Below are 24,447 nucleotides of genomic sequence, written 5' to 3' on the forward strand. Positions count from 1 at the left end.
TTTCATTGGGCTGCTTTAGTGAAATGACAAACCACCCAACGTCTTCCTGCACTTTTTCCCTCTCAGAGCGCCGCTGCTTCCCTCCTCCCGCTCCTCATCTGTTTGAAATGGGATACAGCTCCTGCTCGTTTGTCCTGCATCTTCTGCCAAAGACCTCTGAAGGAGAGCGGGGAGGATCCCTCAGGACCGCCGACAAGAAAGAGAAGCTGAGCCTGGAGCAGCTGGGCTCTGCCTCACACAACTTCAGGGGAAGCTCAGAGCTGCTAACGACCATATTGTGCTGTGCAATTAGAAGATGGACACAGTAGTTGTGTAAATGGCAGTTACTATCTGTAATCATTATAGGGGGGGAAAAAGCTGCAGATGATTTGCTGCTGTAATTAATTTTCACAGGATATAAAACGCTGCAAACTACAAACGACTGTTTCTGAAAATACTACTTAGATGCAGTTTTATGGATTTTTTTTCCTCTCTTTTTACATTATATTTGGTGTGTTTTCCAGTTTGCCTTATTGTACACTGCAACAACACCACATCCAAAAAGCAAATCCACTCATTTAAAAAGACTGAAACAGGCTGATTTCTTCAGAATGACAAATAAACAACACTGACCTTGAGAGCTGAACTCTTTCAGCAGAGCCATGACGTCCAGTGACCGTCTCCGGACTTCCTGCTGACTGGGAATCAGCTCCAGCCACCACATGGTGCTTCTCTGCTGTCTGAACAACACACACACACACACACACACACACACACACACACACGCACGCATGCACGCACGCACGCACGCACGCACACGCACACGCACACGCACACACACACAAGGCAGCTTGTTGACAAACACAGAAGAAGAAGAGCGTCTTGCTCCAAATGTTTCCACAGAATAATCACGTCTTTACCCGCTGACAGCCTTCTTGGGACCAGGAAAAGTCTCAGGGCAGATCCAGACCAGGGGAATCCGGGGTTCCGTGTCCAGACGCCGGGCCAGGTGCCGGATTCTGGACTCAACCCAGCCAACCCTACCAAAGAGAGAAAAACTATTTTACAACGAGCACAACATGACTGGAGCTGCAAATAAAATATTCACTTTTCTTTCTATCGCTAAGACCAATGAAGCCTATTGGCAAATGTTCCCTGGATGTCTTTAAAAAGCTGTTAAAATCTTCCCACTCTAATCACTGGTGTTAAAAAAGAAAAAAAAAAAGTTTAGATCACAAAAGTGAGCAATTCTAAATCTGAGCTCAGTAGTTTCAAAGACGCAGGAAAAGGCTGATCTTACTGCATTTGTTCATTTGTCCCATAAAAGGTTGAGGACTGAGATCATGAGTCCAGCTCAGCTTCCTACTGTTTACTCACCATGACAGATGCTGGCTTTGGAAGAAGGAGGCTTCCAACACTATGTAGTGCCTTTAGTGAGACAAAACAATAGAATAAAAGACAAGGTTTCACAGCATTTAGTCAACTCACAACCATGAGTCACTTCTGCAGTTTTACGCATTCAAGAAAACTGGTTCTAGTTTATTATCAATGATTCACTGACAATGTTAAAATAAACAACTGAACTTTTCCTCCATTCTGTTGTTGGATAAGTCTGATAAAGGTTATTAAAAGAAAAACAAGATACTGTTTCTTACCCTGGGCTCCCACAAAGGGAGGTCTCAGTCCACATGGCTGACGACCCTCAGGTGGATCGGGATCTTCCAGTCCCTGAGACACAAAGAACCACTGAGCCTCGTGGTGATCAAACTTTTCAGAGAATTCGCCGGAACGCAGAGAAAAGTCATAGCACACGATTCCCGGAATTTAAACACATTCTGATGTGCTTTTTGTGGTGCTGCTCCAAACAGTGCTAATTATCCAGCAAAGTTTTCACGTCAGAAGAATAAGTTTAAGTTAAATGTGTAAACCCAGGACATGGCCCGGCTGGGAGAGTAATCTTTGCGCCTTGCTAGGCGCAGGCACCAAGAATAATGGGACATGAATCAGCTTGTTTTATTACTTTCACTGTCATGCTTGGAATTGGTTTGCATTAAAAGCAAAAAGATCTAACATTCTCGTTCAGACACTCAGCTGAGAACAGCCCCAGGTTTTCTGATTTCAGAGAAAACAAGCGGAACACGCGTTACGCTTTCAAAACCGTTATTTACCGCAGAGGAACTGAAATGTACGACATTTCCCCCTGAACGTGAACGCCACAGTCGGCCCGCTCGTGGGAGATGTAGTTTGTTTCACCCCGTTTATTATTTAATGAGGGGCGAAAAGAACTACAAGACCCAGACTGTATGACCCGGAAGTACTCGAACAAAACACTGCTTGTGTGTAACCCCGGACTGCAGAGATGTCTCATGTGGTAAAAAAGAGAAAATTGGATAAAACCCGGCAGGACCGGCTGTATTTCGACAGCTACACCGATGTGACCATCCACGAGGAGATGATAGCGGACCACGTGCGGACCAGCACGTACCGGAACGCGATCCTGCGGAACGCCGAGTGTCTGCAGGGGAAAGTCGTGCTCGACGTGGGAGCAGGAACCGGCGTGCTGAGCATCTTCTGCGCCCAGGCCGGGGCCCGGAAGGTGTACGCCGTGGAGGCGTGCTCCATCGCCGAGCAGGCCGCCAAGATCGTCCGGCACAACGGGCTGGAGGACACGGTGGAGGTGGTGCGGGGCACGGTGGAGACGGTGCAGCTCCCGGAGATGGTGGACGTGATCGTGAGCGAGTGGATGGGCTACGCGCTCCTGCACGAGTCCATGCTGGACTCGGTGCTGCACGCGCGGGACCGCTGGCTGAAGCCCGGCGGGCTGATCCTGCCGAGCCGGGCCGAGCTCTACATCGCGCCCATCATGGACCCGGTGGCGGAGGACCGCCTGCACTTCTGGTACACCGTCAAGGAGCAGTACGGCGTGGACATGTCCTGCATGTCGGACTTCGCGCGCGGCTGCATCATGAACTCGGACATCACCGTGAACACGGTGACCGTGGAGGACGTGCTGTCCCACCCGGCCCGCTTCGCCGAGCTGGACCTCAACACGGTGACCTTGGAGGAGCTGCGCGCGGTCAAAGGTCACTTCAGGTGCGAGTGCTTCGGCTCGGCGGCCGTCAACGCCTTCTGCGTCTACTTCACCGTCAGCTTCACGTGCCCGGACAAGCCGCAGCCGCTCGTGCTCTCCACGTCCCCGTTCAAGCCGGAGACGCACTGGAAGCAGGCCGTGCTGTACCTGGACGCGCCGGTGCGCGTGGAGCAGGACACCCCGGTCACCGGGGAGGTGCGCATGTTCCCGTCCGAGGAGAGCGCGCGCTTCATCTGCATCCGCGTGGACTTCACGGTGGGGGAGCACAGGACGCAGTCCAAGACGTTCTCCATCCCGGACTGGAGCCGCGAGCCTCAGCTTTAATGCCACTCCTCACCTGGCCCCTCTGTTTCAGCTCCACGCGCTCACTGTGAAGAGTTTAGGTTTTTTTTCTTTGTCCTGGTTGTTACAGTAAAACTTGATCTCCAGTCTGACCTGAGAGGGTTTTCAGTCACGCCTGCTCTCATACCTCATAAATAACTCCTGAAATGGAAAATAAACCTCAAACCTCACCCCTTTCAAATCAGTCTCATGTGAACACATTTTAATATTATGCAGAAGCTCTGCAGTCAGTGGTTATATTTAAAAAAAAAAAAATCAATCCATCTAACAATTACCAGATTTTGTAACCAATAAAATGTCCTGTTCTTTTCTGCAACATACAATGGAAGTATTACCAAATTTCCTTCACTGAGAAACACATTTTAATTTTCATAATTCGGGACTTGTAATAAAAATTAAAAAAAGTATCTCTACTAATTAGATTAAAATGCAATGAAGGTTTTGTGCATCAGGAACATTCAAAACAGTGTTTGACCCTCTGAGTCTGAATAAATCCAAGGGTGGCCTCGCTGTGAGAAGCCTGTTTGGATTGTGTTGGATTAATTTGGACGCATGCTGCAGACATCTGATATTCTGATCAAATTCAATCATGAATATTGTGTGGAGTCTCACCAAAATGTTGCATTCAAATGAGTGTTGGTCCGATATATTGATTTGGAGCGGCCGCAGTCAGGCAGGAGGCTGCAGGTGTTTGCCTTGCTCGCTCCGGCGCTCGGTCCAGATTGGCTCGTTATTTTGAATAAAAACTGGACGCTCCATCATCTGTCTGCAGAAACCACCGACTTCAGGAAAACTTTGCTTTTGAACGGCACAGTTTGTACCAGCAGTGTTTATTTTCTTCATGTTTAAGTTTAAAAGGGACATAAGTAGTTTTTGTCAGTATTGTAGCAGACGGTTCCATGTTTTATGGTTATTGATTGGACTTCCAATCGACCGGAAACGTTACCTGGTTCCCGATGGGTCCTCGCTTCATTTCATCGTTCAGCTGTATTGTTTTTGCTGACTTCTCAGTGGGGGTCAAGTGTGTATGTGCTGTGATTTATACTGAAAAAATAGAAATAAATGACTGTTTTGGGTCTGAAGGTCCTACGTTAGGTTAAAGGTGACTGATGGTTCTTTCACTTTAATTCACTCTGATCTGTAAATGACAAACTAAACCTGAGTCTCCGTTCTGCTGAGAATGTCACGGCGCCACATTTTTTACGTTTCTGTAAAGATGATCCCACGGCCCTCTCACCTCTTACATGAGTTCCATTCATTCAGTTTTCTTTCAATTCCTTTGCTCATTTGTCGGGTTGACATTCATATAAACTCCACACTCACACACAGAAATGTCTGTAAACATACAGAAATGCACAGAATCCAACCAAAGAACAGCTGACCCTGGGTCTGGAGGACGCTGCTGACATCCAGCAGTAAAACCGAGCGCGTCTCCATGTCATGCTATGAAGACTAAATGGAGGACATGTATAAAGTAAAACAGTTGGAGTTCATTGCTGAAAATGTCAAAAATACCAGTGAAGACATGAAACAAGCTGCTCAGTAATTATAGGAAGAGTTTAATTGCGGTAATAGCTAATGAAGACTTTTATTTTAATTAATGATAAGGGTGTGAATAATTCTAGACTAGCCACTCTTTGTTCAAATATAAATAAAAGCAGATTTTTTTCCCCCACAATGGTGCTTCTTGTACATAATCTTATAAATGCCTGTATCATATCTGGTGAATAAAATCTAAAAAAAAACAAAAACTTCATGGTTGAATAAAAAGAAAACTTTGAGCCTGAATTTGCCTGGATCAGGAATAATTTCGGTATTGATCTCGGTCTGACGATTTAAAACAATGTAGTGCATATGCCGAGCCTTTAGGTGGCGCTGTAACTCTAACTGTCAGAAATAAACCGGAAAAGAAGACACGGAACCTGGAGCTCCACGCTCTGCTGCTCGGTAAACAAACGCAACACCAGAATATGACGCTTTATTAAACTAAGACACATCAGGAGCTTCTGCAGGACACTTGAGATACTCCTGAAACTGACTTTAAAACTGGATTTTGACCGTATTTTGGCCGTTTTCCTGTCCAGTCCGCTCATGATTTAATCTCGCGAGATCACGTTGCACGAGATCTCGTCACACCCCGAGCACTCAGGCACCAAAAGAATCCCTTTCACGGTCGTTTTGCAGAGATTTAAATTCCCCAACAACAGTGACCAGTGGAACGTCAGCCTTGTCCATTATCCACAGGAAAAGGAGAGAAGAAGCTACATTATTTTGAAATCTCTCTATAAATCCTTATTTGAGACACGCACACACACACACACACACACAGCAGACGATATTTAGTAATAACAGTATTACTTTATTATAGTGCCAATAAGGATAAACAAAGTCATGTAATAATATTTCAATCACTGATGTGTATTTATCATAGCAATAGCAGTAAACTTATGTGTGTGCCGTTCAACATCAACACCTAATGAGTGAATGGTGTTTTGTGTGTGTGTGTGTGTGTGTGTGTGTGTGTGTGTGTGTGTGTGTGTGTGTGTGTGTGTGTGCATTAATCCTGATGAGTCCAGGTTTTTTTCAGTCCCTGAATACAACAAGACAATCTGATTGCAGACACTTAACAGTTCAATCAGTATTGACATGTGATTAATAAAATCTGTCAATTCATCAATCGAAAGCGTTTCTGTCTCCTGCTGCAGCTTGAATGTGTCTCTCTTCTCTTCCTGGAGACGTGCGCTGCATCTCATGTGATTAATTATAAAGGCTCTGCTCTCTGTGTTGATTAATCTTCACAAAACTCATCTATGTTCATCAAAATTGCATATTTAAATTTTCCTCCACAAAAAAAAAAGCTCCCTAATGGCTTCACATCGACTCAGACTGAAGCCTCCGCCTCTCACTTCCTTCAGTAAACATGGACGCCGAACAGGATGCAGTCTGCAGAAGGACTTCAGCTTAATAAGATGAGAGGAATGTAAATGATGTCCTGGCAGTGTATGTGCAATATAGTTTAGCAAACAGGGGTAGATTAGGAATGGAAAAACTTAAAGAAGCGTGAGTTCTGCTGGTGCTTTTTATTTCTCATTCTTTTTTCTGGGGTATGATTCATCTCCGGGGTCAAAGGAAGGGCAATGTGTTGATTACACCTTCATGTAATTGGAGCATCCTCTGCAGACTGATTGTTTCTCCGTCTCTCAGCCACTTGGTGTGGACCAGCCGCTCCTTTTCATGAATTCTGATTAAACAGAACGCTCTGATTTTCAACAAAAGTACCGCAAATTCATTTTTCACTCTTCATCGCCTTAAATTTGGTGTTCTTTTATCTCGGTGGACCCGCTCTCTAATGAACACTTTGGGAGTTAATCAGAAGTTATAGTGCCTAGAAATCAAGAGCATTGTCAGGTTTTGAGGCAAGAAATAAAGAATTAGCTGAACTGCATCTTAATCATCAGGTTTTTTTTTTTGTTTGTTTTGACTTTTTGATCCCTTCAGTTTGTTACGGCTCATCCTGGTTTGGAACATCGATTCTTGCGTCACTGCAGCGTTATCGACTGTCTGGAGCAGCGATTCCTCACCTGACGTCCAGACAGAGCGGTCAGCATTAAACTGTGCACATTTCAAAGAAAGAGCTATAATATTAACAAAGTTTAATCTGCTGCAAGCGAATTAAACATGGTCATCCAAGTACAGCATCTGCTGGAACCTTCTGGGTCTAATAAGAGGAAACATGAACAAAATAAAGAAATAAAACCTTGAAATGTAAAACTTTTTGAACCATTTTGAGAATATTTTTGATGCACAAAAGACAAACAAGGGAAGCTGCACAGCCTGAGCCGCAGTCTGACGCCTACATTCGCCCTTTGGTGCAGTTTTGTCTTAACAAACAGCTTAATTGCTTTTGAAGGTCAACATTTCATAGTTATGAGAATATTAATTTTACAAACATTCCAGCTCAGTAATGTTGATGCAGGATGCTGAATGGGTGACGATAACGTCAAGTCTTTATTCTCTAATGACTCAAAGTCAGGAAGACTTGAACCCTCCTGTGGTCAGGTTCTCCCAAATCGCTGAGCTTTGCTCATATCTGCACCAAGATCTGCAGTAAATGGCTTATTAATTAAGACCCTTTTCACAAATTCACAAAATAGTTTAATTGGAATTAATGCAACACAGAGAAAAGCATGGAAGTTAAACCAGAAAATGAGATTAAAAAATTAAGTCAAAACAAAAGAGAAAACACTGGAAGTGAGTTTAAGAAGTAGATTGTTTGAAGGCACTATTGAAGTAATGGCAGAGAGCTTCATAGAGCTCTTGTATGTTTTATATTGAATTTAAAGTGCAGCTGATGCACCTGCAGTATTCATTATGGTCTTACTATATAATGTTGTCCATGCCAGGGAGTTTTAATGCAGTTGCAAAGCTTGGTTTGATCATTTTTCTATTATTTCCACGCGATGTCTGGTTTTCAATTTTATACTCCTCCCCAAGAAAATCAATACTTTTGTATCCACCATGTTGTTTCCATCCATCTCTCTGTTTTCTACTCTGTGGTCAATTTATAGCCACTGATCGACCTCAAACGTCAGATGAAGCTCATTGCACTGCGGGTGACCCTTCACACAGGGAGAACATGCAAACTTCACACAGAGAGGCCCGTACATGAATTCTACCCACAGGTAGTGTGTGTGTGTGTGTGTGTGTGTGTGTGTGTGTGTGTGTGTGTGTGTGTGTGTGTGTGTGTGTGTGTGTGTGTGTGTCCCGGTTGTTATTTCCATCATCACTCTGTGGGAAACAGGCAGTCTTGTGATGTTGTGTTCTTGGTGTCAAGCGATAAAATGTTCTTTTAGGATCAGACATCAGGGTCATTTACTGTTTGGATGAAAAGAAAAAAGAAAAAAACAAACACTTTTATGTGTGATAAAGAGGAAAAACAAAACTAGCCAATCTTATTTTTCACTCAAATGGCATTGGACTCTTGCACCGCTCCTAATGTGGCTGAAGGCCCCGCTCAGTCTCCACAGGTGCCTGAACAAAAAAAAAAAAAACAGAAAAAGAAAAAAGCAGCCCTGCAGGCAGAACAAAGGAAGGTGTCCAGTGAATGGAAATGTCAAAAGTGGCGCAGGCAGCCGCTGCTCAGCCCAGAATCACCCTCCCGCATGCACGCTCACTGTCCAGCGCCAAGTCCTAAACTAATTGTGATCTATTTCTGCCTGGAATGATTTGGAAGCCATTAGAGGCAAGTGCTGAAACTTGAAATGGGATTATTCATGTTGTATCGTACAGCAATTTAGAAACCAATCAATACAGAGTGTGTTCAAATTAATCACACTGATTTCAGGACCATTGTTCACTGGAGGACCTGGGCCGGACTGAGAGATGCTGCTATTAGGACTCTTGTTTCAACTTTTAGACAAAGATCGAGACTCCTGCCGTCTAGAAAGTAAAGTATGGATCATCTATTAGCTGTGAAAAGTCATTTCATCGTGAATCTGAGTGATGTCAACATAAAGCAGGAGGGATGGATCAATACCACTGTTGTGAAGGATGAGTAAAACTTTTAGCTCTACGCACTGCATTGTGGGTAATGTAGACTTCCCATCAGGAAAAGGCTTTCCCCTGACCCCTCAGATTGCTCTCAGGTATTTACAGTGCATTTGTTTCATGTATGAATTTAATTTTGACAATCTCAGAGCAGATAAAGCTTTGTCCAACTCCACAGCCTCTGCTGCCTACAGAATTAACTATTTTGCAGCAGAATTAGCAATTAAAAATGTTTATCTGTTCCAAAAAAAAAAAGCAGAAATGAACATCTGTTAAGTGCTGCAGGATTCCTCCACTAATCTTGCCGGGAGATTCAAGCAGGGCCCCTCTGCCGCCGCTCCAGGCCGGGTTTGGCCGCCGCCTCTGCCAGGGGTCGCGTCTGAACGCCCAGCCTGAGGGTTCCTGGCCGTCGGCAGCAGGTTCTGTTTATTCTCTCCCCCGATGCCAGAGCTGCTCCAGTTCATGCCTCGAAAGCTGTCCAGTGTCGTAATGGTGAAGGAATGATACCGAACGCTGCTCCACGTCAGTCTGGATTTGTAGTGAGGAAACGGTCGAACTGTCGACCGACTCAGTGAAACTCTTCCAAAGACTCGGGATTTCAGCAGGTCTGCGGTCTTGTTGGATCTTGTTGGATTGTAGAGACACCAAAGCATTGGGTGTGATGTCAACCTCTGCCTCCACATGTCTCTCTGTATTGATTGAATAAGCTTAGAACGATGTGAAGCTCCTTGATTTTTTTTTCACTCCTGTTCTGCTCCTGAGTCTCATGTTAATTAATGGACTGTATTTCTAATTTTAGACGAAAATATCATTAACGGTTGGAGTTGGAGCCACGATGACACTCAAGTGATGCCATTCATCAAGAAATTCAATTTTTAGAAAGAAAAAAACAATACAGATTTAACAGTTATGCCTTTAAATCTTCATCAGTTTGTGATCTATAAGATTTCCTCTTCCACAGTAACAACTGTCCTGGAATCCATCCTTCATTAGGAGATCAGTTTTGCATGTATTAAGCTTATAGAAATAGATCGTGCACCACTTTCTCTACTAAATTAGTTACATTTAGGCCTTTATTGTATCTGGAAATAATGTAAAACCAGGAAAAGCAGGACAGATATATAAAAATAGACCTGATTTGACGTGTTTGAGAGGTGTTTACACTTCCAGAGTGCTTTCAAACATCCCGAGACTCACTGCATTGTGAGAGCGTTAAAGACAGGCCGTCCTGTGGCGATGCAGTAGTGAAGTGACGGAGGCGATACGCTTTGTCTGGGACTCTTCAGCCTGTCGGGAGACGGGAACACGGCGGGCCGCTCCCCACGTCCGACCACAGCCTGAGACACTCAGCTCCAGCCGCCAAAATGAAGGTGCTGTTTAGTTCGGTGTCTCCACACCACTCCGGATTTATCCAGATTGTTTTGTGTTCGCTTATGAAATGTGGTTAAAAAGACGTCCCTCTCCTCATAACCTTTTAAACTGACGTGTAAAAGGACTCACTGAGCAGAGAACGGAGTCTGGGTTCACATGTTTCCCGTACTGTCTGCTCTACAGTGTGAATCATTAACTTTATCCTTCATAAGCAAACAGGATAATCAGTGGACGTCGTTCTCCGGAGCGTGTTTTTCGATCGGCGCTGAAACCCGACTGGACCCTGGTGGCGCACAGGATCTAATCGGAGCCGCTCATTCATCCCGGTATGCTAATGGCAGCGTGAATAAGCCAATGGGATTCAATTCCCACAGTCAGTTACAGTAACCAATATTCCTGTCAGCACATCCTGCGAGGACAAATTGGGAACATGGTATTGACAAAAGCTAATTTGGTGGACCGGCCCCCGGAGTGGAGGACTCCGTTCCTCCGGGCCCCAGCCGGCCAGACCATTTGTCATCATTATCATTAGCAACACAATCTGACCCTTGTGCCCACTGCTCAACCCCAAAAATAACTCCTTCCTGCGGCATACATTATTTTTTCTCAACAGTAATAAAACCGTACACTTATTTAAATGACAAACAGTATTTATTCTACCCCCGAGCTGCAAATCTGGGCTGAGAAAAGCCGCCGCCTATCAGAAATGCATCCAGCCGAGAGCGGCGAGGCGCGACTTCACGGACGGACACACACCGCGCGGCGAGGACAGATCTGGACGGCGCCTGTTAAGGAAAGCAAATCCCAAATCACTGGCAGGGGCACGTAAATCTGAATGGGATGGCCCCGATTCACAATCAGCCCGAGGCAGGCGGCCCGCAGCCTGTGAGCAAAGTACAAATCCACCAGCAGCGTGCCCCTCCTCCTCCGCCCCGCTAATCCCTTTTCAATCATGCACTTTTTGGATTACGCCACCATGTAATTCTTCTCAGGTATTGTTTTATAACTTAATATGATATTTCAATTTGGGCGAGCTGGGTTATGGGTTTAGGACGGCTGGATAAGCAGCGGCGGTCTGGAGGCGGCAGATTGGAGTGGAGGGACGGAGCGGCGGCTGAGCGACGCCTGATAAAAACCTTTGACACAAAGTCCAAACCGAGCAGGTGCGTGAAGGTGGCGGCGCTGACCCCATTCTGTCCGTCCTGTGCTCTCTCTGTCCGTCCCGACTCTCTCAAGGTGTCCCTCTCCCCCCAAGAAACGCCACATTTCTTTTGCATTTTCGGAAGCTCGGAGGAACGACGACGCCGTTGCCGTTCACCTCTTCACCTTATTCACTTCATCACTCCAGGCTTCCAGAGGCAAAGTCAAATGGAAGTGATGCGAACTGTTTCTCCTCACTTTGTGCCATGAAAGTTTGAACACTGAGCAGTCGGAGCTGGACTGAGCACAAACTGGCGGGCGCCAAAACTGCTTCAGTTTGAAGTAAGGATCAGGTGAGATTCTGTGTAGAGTTTGCATGTTCTTCCTGTTCCTGCTCATGACGCCATCGATATGCAAACCTTGGTTAAGTGGGTGAGTGTGTGTGGGAGTCCGTCTCTCTCTCTCTCTACTGGCTGATTGGAACTGCAGTCGCCTGCAGCACTGGTATGGATGGAGGAATAAACACCTTTCAAATGTTTCTAATATCAATAAATACAACACGCTGCTTCAAGCCAGAATATAATTTAATTACATTATCAGGATATTTCCTCCACCAAAAGTTTTAAGCACTGGAGATATTTCTGTTCCCGTTCGTCACCGAGACTGAGAATCTCGATGGCCCCGAATTTATCCACCAGCATGACGGCGACCCCGAACACTCAGACAGAAGTCACACAGAACTATCTTCAGCAACAAGAATCCCGCAGCAGATGGTCTGGCCCCCACAAAGCCCTGATCTCGACATCATGGACTCAGCCCGGGATTACATGAAGAGACACTGAGACAGACTGAATCCACAGTAGAACTGTGGCGACTTCTCCAAGATGGTCGGCGCAGGCTGCACCTGCCAAGTACCTTGGCAACGCCAGATATTGATGGTGTTTACTGTGCTTTAAAGTTAGCTGACAAATAAAAACTGCTCATTGTTTTTGGAGACGTCCTCACATCCAACGCATGAATCAGCAAAAGGCCTTTATTGTGCTGGAAGCATTTTTGAGATGCTTTTTGTGGTGAATGATTTTTGAATAATGTAAAAACTAAAGCTTAAACTATACCAATACAGACAACTGAAACAGGTGTATAGCTTAATGTGCTTTATTTGTCCCATTTTAGTTAAAACAACATCAGATGAAAGCGTTTACATTCCTCCTGGGGTGAAGTGGAGTCAAATCCCAGTGTTGGCAGTTTGATCCTTGGGCGAGAGGCTGAACCTCTCGCTGCTCCCTCTCTGCGTGGCAGCTGTCTCCTTTCATGTCCGTGTGAATGTGACTGATCACGTGAAGCATGCTGACTGCTGAAGTCGGGAATCTGCCATGTAGGTAGAGTTCATTCACCGATTCCACTCCTCAGACAGTCCTCCCCACATGTGAACCGGTGAGCAGAGGCATTTATCTGCGAGTCAGTACTTCTGGGTTGGAGTACGACTTTGGCCCGTGGGAGTCGCCACTGCCTGTTCTGCAGATTTGCCTGAATTTGCATCTTTGCTGGATGACGCAGCTGTATTCTGCCTCGTGTAAAAGTCCGTCGGACTGCGGCCGAAACGCAGCGTTCCTTTATGAATACCCTGCCCCGGCCCTCCTCCTCTGCCCTCCGCCTCCTCCGGATAAAGGCAACATTACCCTTCATTGAACAGGCGCAAAAATTCAATACCTCCGTGCCCGGCGTCCGCCAGACAAGGATGTGCAAAAACAGCTTTACACATCAATTTCTCTAATAACCATCACGAGAAACGACAAGATGAAAAAGAAGGTAACAGCGCGGTGGAGTGGAAGTGAGACACAGGAAGACAGGGCCGCGGTATTATGGTCCCTCCAGCGGGGAGCCATGAACTGAACTCGGAGAGATTTGAATATGCACATGGTCATTCGGTCTTTGTGTGATTTTTTTTTTTTTTTTTTTTTTTTGAATAACACTCTTTAACATTCAGACAGATTCTTCATTCGTTCTCCCTCCTGACCTCTGGCAAGTCTTGTCTGACATGCTTCTTAACGTGTTAATTGATGTTGAAGTGCTTTAAACTTTTATTGGTGCCTGCCTTCATTTACAGAATCCCTGTGCAAACCCCAGCCTTCATGAGCTTAGTGTTTTTAGGCCTTGAAGAAAAGACAGAAAAGGGCTTAACCGTCGGCAGATGAGCTTCAGAAATGTAGTGTGAGTGAACATTTTATGTGGTGTCTTTCTATTGAGTCAATAAGTGGGAATTAAATGTGCTCTCCGGTAGCTTTCCACAGTGTTCTCCTCTTTCTTGTCGCTGAGTGAATTAGAAAAAAAAGAGGTTCATGTCAGGCGAGCTGCCCTTGGGCTCGCAGAGAAGAGGGAAAAAGAGAAAGGCAGCGGCGTGAAGAGCTGTCTCCGGCGCCGAGCCAGTCGGCACTGTATCCTTAACCTTTCCACTGTGACTCCCGCGAAGTGAGGGATGAATTAGGAGGGATCTGAACCGCCCCATAAAACAAAACGGCCGCGCTCGACGGCGACAGACAAGCTGGGTTAGATAGGGTTTATTGACGAGTGACTCATGTGGAGATTTGCAGCCCTGAACGTTCTCTTTCTGGATCACATGCTGCTTTTGAAGCCTTTCAGCCGAACCTGCCAGAGAATACAGACAAATGAGCAACTGACCTGAATTCATCTCTTTATTTAAAAGGAAATAGGCCAATAAAAAGCAGTCGCAGCGTTGGTGTGTTTCCAGCCCGCGTGCACGGTGCACGTTCTGCAGCCACACTGTGTTGAGGAATATCAATGTGTGGACTTTGGCTGTTGACGGCGTCTCCACCGGTCAGCGCTGTAACCTCAGCCTCTCCGCGAAGACTCGAGCGGAGTGGGAGATTATTCCAGACAGCTCTGGACTGACTCATAAAACAAAATGGACATGTTAGGCTACACCCGGCATGCTGATCCTCATCGTGTTTGATGGCGAGCGCCGCTTTCTGTTGAGATCTGCAGCCTTGAAATATTCTCACAGGCTGCTTTCCAAACCCATCGTTTGAGCCAAACCTGCCAAAGAACACCGACAAACGAGAGAGAACCTGTGTTTATTCTTTTGGCTTCCGAAAAGGAAGCCAGCAAAAAGCAATAGCTTCAAAAGCTCTGCAGTGGACATTATTCTGTCTATTGCAGCATATAATTCACCGTGTAAGTTTGGACTTTCCTTGATAACAGTCAGACTTTATTCTCTGAAACTTTCAAACTGCATTGTGTTGCAGTTTCTTCAGTGTGTGCTCAAAAATGTGAATCTGAGAACGGTCTGCTAACAGCATGACTGCCATCAAGAAGAGCTATGAGACAGTCAGAACTGCGTCCTGGGTTCTGTCCAGGGTGAGAATTATCCCATCAAACACAAACTGGCCATGTCAGAATGCTGTGAGCATGCTGGATTACATAACCCCTTAATGAGCACCAGGCACTCAAACAAGAGTTTTGTTTAGATTTGTGACCTTGAGGACCTTTTTGTAGTAGGACTTTTTGATGAACCTGCAAAAAAAAAAAAAAGGACAAATAAGCAGCTGGAATTCATTGGTTTTCTTATTAAAACAAAGTGAACAAATAAAAAGGAATAGTTGAATTGGAAATGTGAACTTTTCTGCACTGATTGGCTGGCATGAAGGAAGGAGTTCTTTTTTTTTATCTAGTTCTTTGCAGTCTAAATCTATTTGGTGTCAAAAACAATCCATCTTTTTTTTATTAATGCATCTTTAAATGTGCAGTGTGTTCCAGGTTTTCTTTGTCTATATTCACAACATGACTGCTGCAAGTTCAGTTGCAACAGAGCTTGAGTTGCCTGAAATTAAAACCACAATTAGCACAATCCCCACGGATTTCAGAGTCCGTGGGGAAAAATAAGAGACTGATTTTTTTACCATCCAGTCTTTAATGCAAGCGTGTTATGTGCAATAAGATAATCTGGCGCGGAGCAGTCCAAAAGGCTTCCCTCCCACTCCTCCTGCGGAGCTGCTGTTGGAATTTTTAATGTGTTCACATATTTACACAATAAACCGTCTCAGTGGCCACACGCACGAGGAAAAGCGACTCCCCGAAGAAACGCGATTCATAAAATAATGAAATCGCCGTTTGTGTCCGTGGCTGCAGCCACCCGAAGCTCGCTGGCTTCAGCAAAGAATTAAACTTCAGGTGAAAGTCAGTTGTCAAAGCCTGCGCGCCTCATTGTGTCTGAAAGCTCGGAGTCTGGTCACTCCGCGTCTCCCGCGCTCTGGAACCTGCTCTGTTCTTTACATGAATAAATACACCCGCCGCTTCGCCTCTCCCCTCGTGAGCTTAAGGTGCATTTGGCTTCACTGATTTCCCTCCGAGAGGATCTCCACCTGCGTGCCCGGCCGTGGGCGCCGCGCCGCCGGGAGCCGCGCGCCACCATTCCCCGGGAGCGGCGGAGACGAGCGGGTCGCCTCCGCGCCGCGCCGAGCCTCTCGTTCCTGCGCCGCGCGAAGATGTCCCGTTTTAAAGCGGATTTATTTGGCTGCAATAGGCGACATGACGGGCTGCTCCCGACGATATGAAGCGCTGAGAAGCAGGTGAGAGGCTCAGGCGGCCGATTTCTTTTGATTTCATTAATCTCCAACTGGATGGCGGAGCGCGTAAAGTTTTGAAGCTGCGCCGCGACGCGCGCTGAGTGGGTGGCCAAATTGTGCGTCGTGATTACAGAAAGTAAGCCGACTATTTTGAGAACTCAAGCTATTTTTCTTTTTTTCTATCTTTCTTTTTTTTTAAATAACCAGGTTGTCTTTTTTCTACTTTCATTCACCACCACTCTCCACCGCTGCCGTGCGTGGAGATGCTCTCAACAACACAAGCAACACATTTGGTGCTATACCGAAAAAAAACCCTTAATGCTGTTTTCTGACACTATGGAAGCCATTGATGATTTACGGTTTCTTCCAGCACACATCTTTCACTCTGTAATTTATGAAGGATCCACCTGCACGATGTGTTTAAAGGAGGTTGTGAGCGCACAGATCCAAGACGGAAATGCCACATCTGAATGGATTAGTCATGCTCTGTAGTCTGGCGATCACAACATACAAGATTTTAATTATAAAGAAGAGAAAGGGTGTTCTTTGATTTTGCCAGTCTTTTTGGATCTATCCGTATCTCTGACTTTAAAAGTGGCTGACGCCCCGTCTCTGGGAAGTGAGTCCATCTCTTCCTGACACTGTCACTGGGTTTTAGCCGTGCAGGTGAAGGTGTGGTGTACTGGATTCACTGGGGGCCTTTCTTGGCCTTCAGAGGCTGGATGCAGACGTGGACACACTCAGCTGTGTCGGGAGTTGTCAAGCTGCTGGGAGGCGAACCTGTGCGCCCCTGTCGTGACGGGAGCTCCTGCCCCCCCTGCCACCTGTACTCACGCTTCACTGTGATTAATTAAGGTGTGGGAATATGGAGGACTCCGAAATTTGCTTAGCGGGGGAAAAAAGAGCCATCATCGTGGGCTCCACGTGACTTTCTGAAAAGCGTCCCTTTTGGGTTTTAAATGTGAATTATAAATAGTTCATAAATTCAGTTTTCTAAATTCGTTCTGTTGCATTGATATTACATTAACGTTTGAATAGTCAGTTTAACGCTGTCATCTTAGAAGACGCCCAATTCGCCTGATTTTATTTAAATTTCTTTTCTTTTGAAACCATTACGCACGGGGATGTTTCAGCCAATCCACGTGCTAAAATTGTTCTACAGACGCCTATCCTTAAATTGCACTGATGCTCAGCCGCCAGTTCTCAAAGTGAACAGCTGATAATATATTTTGTTAAACAACGTGGATTTTTTTCTTGTTTTTAAATCCGTTTTGTAGTGGAAACAGCCCGCCTCTGTGCGCCTTTTGCTTTTCCCGGACGCAGAAATTCCTTTGGGGCTCTATTAGGTTAACGCCCGTGTTTCTTGGTTAATTTAACGCGCTCAGACGACTCGGGTGATGAACTCCACTGAAAGGGGCTCGACTGGAGGCGATCCTCCTCCCCTCCGAGTTTCTAACAGGTCCCGAAAGAGGATGGTGCGTGTCGATGTGTGTGAGTGGGTGGGGGTGTCGGAGGCGAGCTGGAGAAGGGCTGGAGGGGTGGGGAGAGAAACCATAGGTGTGCGTGGGGGGGCTAGGGGGGGATGGATGGGCTGAGTGTGTGCGCCTCGTCTGATCGAGCCTCGGAGCGCGTTATCCTCCCCGCCATCTCCGTCTGGGCGCTCGGTGCCGCGCCGTGCCGGGGAGACGGCCGGCAGAAGACCCGTTGACGCGAGGCGGATATTCGCGGCGGCCGGGACTAATTGGTGTGATTCATGTCTCCGCTGAAGTGGCTGAAACCTATTCTTAGCCCGGGAGAAGAGGGGAGAAAGGGATGAGATTCGCGCATAGAGAGATCGGCACGCAGGAGTCTTTGGAAATGAGGGGATTTCAAAGCGCTTGAGAATAGGAGGGACGCACCTCGGCGGGTCAAAGTTTCTTTTGCAGTAAAGGTTTTTTTTTTCTTCCCCTCTCTCTCTTTGCTGCGGACATCAATGCGCATCAGACTGACGCCGTGATGGAATGACACTTGGAGAGAGGATGATGGACACTTTGGCACCAGAGCTCCCGCTCAGAAATCCTCCCGTTTGCAGCCGGCGCGCTGCTGACCGAGCCCCCGGGACGGCGATCACTCATTTGTTTTGAAGTGGCAGGAAAATCCTCCACTTGATTGGAACGAGAGCGAGAGATGGAGGGATGGTGCGCGCAGCGATTCCGCCGAGACTGACGTGCGCACTCATCACATTCCCGCTCAGGAGCGCGTCTTAAAGAGCTTCTTTCCTCATTCACGCTCATTCTGCGGCTCTGAACTTGTTGAGCGGCGTTAGGAGGGCGAGCGGTCCGAGGGGAGCAGTGGAGAAATGTGAGTTCCCTCTTGCCTGTGAAGTTTACTTTCTGTGTTGAACGGTGAATTGGGAGTCCTGGGATCAGATGGAAGTTCTAGTCTGTCTCTGCTCGTGTTTGTCCTTCCCGTCAGGAGGACGAACACGCGCTCTGCAATTTCCTCACAATTTCCGAATCGAGCGGAAATACTCGTAACTTGTGGTCTTAAAAGCTGAAGCGACCTTGAACGCATCCAAAACTTGACACCGTCCCCCTCCGGGTGTTTTCAGATGCGCCCCCTTGTGGAACTTATGACCTGATCGTTGTCTATCCATCATCCATAATTACATTTGTGGCGCGCGGCGTCCAATTGGCCCAGCTTCAGCGCGTCATGGCGCGAGCGGCTCTGTCTGGCGGATGAGTGTGGAACGCGGTTTCTCCTCTTGCTCACTTCTTTACACGTGCGGCTGCTTTTCATTGAAGTCAAACATGCCTGATTTCATCGCTGCTTTGCATTTTAACGCTCAATAACTTTGACTCCGGGCTGATTTTCAGCAGAACACTTCAGGACTGTGCACTTGCTTCACTTATAATAGCATTTATTAAAGTTCTAATCTGCAGATGGTTTTTGCCTTGGCCTTCAGTCGGATAATATCTTGGAATAATTCTTTTAAGGACACGCTTTTAATCAGAATAAAACACGATTGCTCTTGTGCCCAGGGCCTGATGTGAAGAACGCAACCGCAGAAGTGGAGCAGATCACAGCTGCTCGCGTTCAGGATTAACTCCGCTTGGATCTGGAGTGGATTGGAGTTTTTAACTCACAGGCCTAATTAGAAGCTAATTTTACGAGTTTCAAATTCTGACTCCACTCATGAAGGGATAGTACGTTACTATGAGTCATCCTGTGTGTGTGTGTGTGTGTGCGTGTGTGTGTCTACAGCAGCTGTCACTTTAAAGCATGTGATGGCTCCACAGCGCGGTCGGCCTGGGAGAGAGCTGTACCTGGGCTGAGCTCGTTCTTCAGAGCTAAAGTGGACATTTCCAGCGTTCAGACATGTCACTGCGGCTGCAGAATAATGCGCTCGCAGCCTTTTAGGAAAAGTGTCTTCAATAATGCATCGGGTGTTCCTGTGTCGCCAGGAGAAGCATGCTTGGTGGCGAGTTGAGGCAGTGTGAGGGAGGGAGGGAGGAGGGGGGGGGGTAGTCAGAGGCGTGATGTTGTCTCACTGCTGCATATGTGCTGCTGGAGTAACTGAGGCCCGGGGGCGTTCAGCTGGACTCGGGGCGGCGCCGCCACAGTCACCCTGTCAGGAGAGCCGCTCGCGCTCACACAGAGTGCACGAGGCAGCGGCTTCAGCCAAGCAGCACCGCGGGGGGGAGGGGGGCGTGGGGGGAGGGGGGGGGGGGAGTGGAGAGAGTGAGAGAGAGAGAGACAGAGCGAACCCAGGCAAGCGAGGCGGTGAGGAACCGGCCTCCCTTCAGAGGTCTGAGACGCCGCTGCCTTCATGTTGAGCCGCCTTCAGGAGGAGCTGGAGACAAGAGGTCCATCCATCTGTCCATCCATCCATCCATCCATCCATCCATCCATCCATCCATCCATCCATCCATCCATCCATCCATCCATCCATCCATCCGTCCATCCATCCATCGTCTCTACCTCTTCATCCACTTCAAGGCTGGTGGAGACTGGCTGTAGACAGTCTCACACACACTCGAATCGACCTCGCCACTCAGCCGGTCTCACCTGGAACCTGAAGCGACGTGACGTGACGTTCATGCTAGCGCTAGCTGTGGTCTACCTGCGCCGACGCTGTGAGCTCCCAGCTGATTGAATGAAAGCACCATGGGACTCCAGGCCTGTCTCTTTTGGGATGTAGCACCATTCAGTTTCCAGATAAATTATTTATCTCACACTTATTTATTTCGCACGGGTGGAAAAGCCTCCCGAACTTCAGCAACTCAAATCCTAAATTAATGAAAGTGAGGATGAAGAAGCTTCCCTGGGTTTTATTGCAGGTTTCACAGGCTGGTATTTATCATGTGAGAGGTGGAAAACAAGCCTCGCTACAAGCTTCTCTGTTGTTTTTTTCATCCTCCCTCCTCTGGATCTGCCTCGCAGCCTAGCCCGGGCCGGGTTTTACTGCGTCGGCCCACCCATCCGCAGCGCACGGCCACTTAACCAGCTGTCAGCGCTCCGCCCTTCCCTACCTGCCGTCATTATTGAAAGATCATAAAGCCCGCCGACTGAAGCGGCGACATTTTGAGAAGCGGAAGAGAGGGCCGAGTGATGGATTGGGCGTGCTCGCCGTTGGTTGTCATGTTCGCCGGGCCGTGCTCCGCGCGCCGGATGTTTATTCATGAGGACAGCGGTCCTATCGGCAGGCTGTTAACAGGGGAGATTAGGGATTCTGGAAAGGCAGGCCGAGGAATGTGGCGAGTGGAGCTCTTTTTCTCTTTCTGAAGCTGGGCCAGCTTCTATCTTTATCTATCTTTCATCTGTTTCTCGCTGTCTGCCCTCCTGTCTCTCTCCCCCTTCGCTCTGTTGCATCCTTGTTTCTCTTTTGGCGAGGCACTGCTGGGAATATGAAACAGGTGGAGTCAGAGAAGATGAAAGTAGGCAGAGAGAGGACAGCGGCAGGGTCAGAAATCGCCCTTGAAAGTGCATAAAATGTGTGAAATTAAAAATGAAAGGAGGGAAAATATCCCAGGTATGAACGGTAACCTCACGATTGTCCCACCTCACTCGCTCATGGCCACATTTTTTTTTTTTAGAATTAGTATTTATTAAAAACACTTTAGAACAATTTAATCATCATTAAAAATAAAAATGAAGCTCGACTCACTGGAAGGAACCATGTTATTTTGGAAATATTACCCTTTCTGTGTGTCAGGAAGAAGAAATGCAGTTTTTTTTTATTTCTCTCTCTCTCTCTTTCTCTCTCTCCAAGTTGTCTTGTTCAACGCACAAAAACCACTAAAAATACAGTTTGGAGCAGTTGATATTATTGGCACCTCTTAGCCAGGAGCAGCAGGAGAGAAACGCTGAGTCCACACAAAACCAGTGGTCAACAAAAATACAACAATCAATAGAGGCAAGAACTGGAAGGATGGGCGAGCGAGGTGCAAAGACAGAGGAGGGAAAAACAAACCGTGTCAGTGTGTTTCTGTTTAACCCTCTCTGGACCGGGTTTATTTTGGTCGTATAGATGTAGGACGGACAAAAAAGCGAGTGTTTCAGAACAAGATCGGTAAAAAAAAGCTTCAGATTTCATCGGCGTGAGGCGCTTCAGTCGTCAGACTGAAGAGTGTCTTCATTAGCGGATCTGATAACATGCATGATTTACAGGAGGCTCCTCTAAGAGCGTTTTGAGGACACGTGGACGACGTGGAGGAGCTTCACACACTCCGGTGGCCCCGGGAACCAAACGCAGGCCGACACCGGGGCCGTCCCCGCGCCGCCGCCGCCGCCCGGTCAGGTGGCATCAAACAGGCGTCCCCGTCCCACTTCCGCCAGGCCTTGTGAAACATTCATGGCTTTAAATATAAAAAAGCCGGCAGGCTGCAGCAGCAGTGCTGGGTTCATACCTGCAGTCCACCTCACACACACACACACACACACACACACACACACACACACACACACACTGCTCCAAACACCTGCTTCGTTTATTTCACTGGAAGATGTCAATAATCTTTGCTTGAATTTATTAGAGGGATGTTTTCTTCCGGGGGAGGAAAGGCCCCCGAAGCAGAGTTTAGCTCAGCGTGAGACACTAACTCTTCACCGGATTTTTAATACTTCTGTAAATACCTCTCAAAGAAGCTGAAGCAGCGTTTATTTCCCCTGTTGGTACCTCAAAACTGCAGTTTTAACTTTATCAAACACACTCTGCACAGCTATTAGGACAGGCGGAGTGTTTCTCTTCCTGTTTCTGCACATGGAGCTGGAAATCCTTCGTCTCAGCTTTGTTCTGATCATATTGCTGGAAAAGAGAGAAGCGTGGAGGAAATGCTGGGTTGTATTTGTTTTGGCTGATTGCCAGATTCAATTGAGTGATGATAACATGATATAACAGCCAAATCTGCAGCGAGGAGGGGAAAAAAACTTCATATGAAATTAAATAAAAGAAGTCAAAACACAGCTGATTCATCAGTCTTCTGTCACACATGTCCACAGAGAAATCCCAAAACGAGAGTAAACGTTTCGGGTTTTTAAATGATTTCACTGGTGAAGTGCTCATGAACATGTCAGATCCGGGGATTCCTCTCAGGTATAGGATCTTTATGATAAACAAGCTCACTGTGAAGATCTGTATGTGATGGAAAGCTCTTTAGATGCTTATAATTTAAAATATATTCCATAACTGATGTGGTCTGCAGCTTACTTTACGAATTTGGCCTGTTTCACTGACAGTTGACACATGATTAACAGTTCTACTCTAAAAGCTACATTTTTCTTTTTTTTTTTCTGCTTCCGCTCTCTGCATCTTCATTGATCACAATCCACATTTTTCCACGTGTCACTTCAACACAAACCCAGGATTCAACCAAACTGTGTGTGAGTGAAAATGTGAAGCAGTGTGTCAAGAACTGCTCTCTTCCTGGTTTCGATGAGTTCGTTTCAGATCCTTGCAGAACCTGGTTTCCAGCTGAATGTGTCCGTGATCATAAAGTCTTCCCTGGACTCTCAGAAGGGGAAACATGTCCATGTCCATCCCTCAGAGCGTTTTTCTATACAGACATCCAAAGTTCTCCTAATGACATGAAGGAAAAGTACTTTCTAAAGTTTTGAATCAAAGCTTTTCCCGGCAGTGGCTGTGGTTCACACCCAGCCGCCTCCTGCTGCGACTCAGGTGTTTACCGCTCTGCGTCTCCCCTGCAGTATAGATATATATATTCCTGCATGTGGAAGCGTCTCAGCATCTCCTCTGATGTCTTCAGACCTTGATCGATGGTTGAAGGAAGCTTCTTGCCCTAAAATAAACCTTTTTCCCCCCCCCCTCTCACTTTAAATGCATGTCCACACTTCTCCCATCTGCTGTGCTTTTCTTCGGCGGCGCCGGGCCTCCCCGGGGCGGCGGAGGGTTATGGGCTCGGAGTAATGAGAGGAAGGGGCTGCCGTGTCCGGCGCGCCGGACTCATAATGACCCGGCTTTTGTGATCTCTATTGCTTGTTATCGAGGCCCTCGCCGGGGCTTGTTGTCTCATTATTCGTGACTTGAACCGCTCTTTATTCAGGGGTTGCACGTGCGGCACGCACACGCACGCACACACACGCGCGCACGCTCCAGCCATCCCTTTAGTCTCCTTCTTAACACGGTAATATTATGTCTCTTAATGGGAACAGGGGGCTCGGAGCCAAGAGTTCCCCCGGATAATTGGCTGCTTCCTCACCTGCTGACATCTCCCCCATTGACATTTTTACATTTTACATTTAAGGTGCTTCATTTTTTTTTTCCCCCCTCCATTCCTTAACCTCGTCCTCCTTCCTCTGTCCTCTAACTTGCAATACGAGCTCTTGTATTTCTTTTTTGCACTGATTTTACATCATCTTTCTGGCTCATCTTCTGCAAAATTTAATCCCGCTTTCCAATAAAAAAAAACCGTGGAAAATGCTCATTTTGATTCATGTGATAGATTTTTCTTTCCCACTGGAACGACTGCTGTAAAATTCTCCTTCTTTTTTCTTAATTCTAAGAAGACATATGCCATAAATGCAATTTGCAAGATATTTTTTTTTCCCCCTTTGCTTGTAATTGTAGAGAATATTTTCATCTTGTCTTGTGAAGTGTCGGAGTACAGAGTTCTTCTTCCTCCACAGTTTTGTCTCTGCGGCTCTACTGAATGTTTTCCACTCTGCAGAGTGTGTCTGTATGCTGCGGACGCTTCTATCTCTGACCTTGGGTGTTCCTTAAAATTCTGATTTCCATCAAATCAGATTGAAATGGCAAAGTGTGGGAATCAGAAGCAGCTCATTTACTTCCAGAAAGGCAAATATAAATAGCATTTTTTTTTTAAAGCCGTTTTCTCTCCACATGCATGTGAGAATTGTCCTGAATACGTCTTGACGCTGTCACTACCGGAGCAGAGT

The 24,447-nt window shown here is 46.7% G+C and overlaps 2 protein-coding genes across 2 annotated transcripts in view; both read left to right on the forward strand.

The window, feature by feature from the left end:
* The window catches only part of LOC115394103 (zinc finger protein 45-like), a 1,173,573-nt gene that overhangs the window by 214,699 nt on the left and 934,427 nt on the right, over nt 1-24,447 (forward strand). The window lies entirely within an intron of this gene.
* prmt6 (protein arginine methyltransferase 6) lies at nt 2,305-3,735 on the forward strand. Its single transcript, XM_030099371.1, has one exon. The coding sequence runs from the start codon at nt 2,339-2,341 to the stop codon at nt 3,392-3,394; it is 1,056 nt and encodes a 351-aa protein (XP_029955231.1). The 5' UTR covers nt 2,305-2,338; the 3' UTR covers nt 3,395-3,735.

The sequence above is a fragment of the Salarias fasciatus genome, chromosome 9 (genome assembly GCF_902148845.1).
Source record: "Salarias fasciatus chromosome 9, fSalaFa1.1, whole genome shotgun sequence".
NCBI lineage: Eukaryota > Metazoa > Chordata > Actinopteri > Blenniiformes > Blenniidae > Salarias > Salarias fasciatus.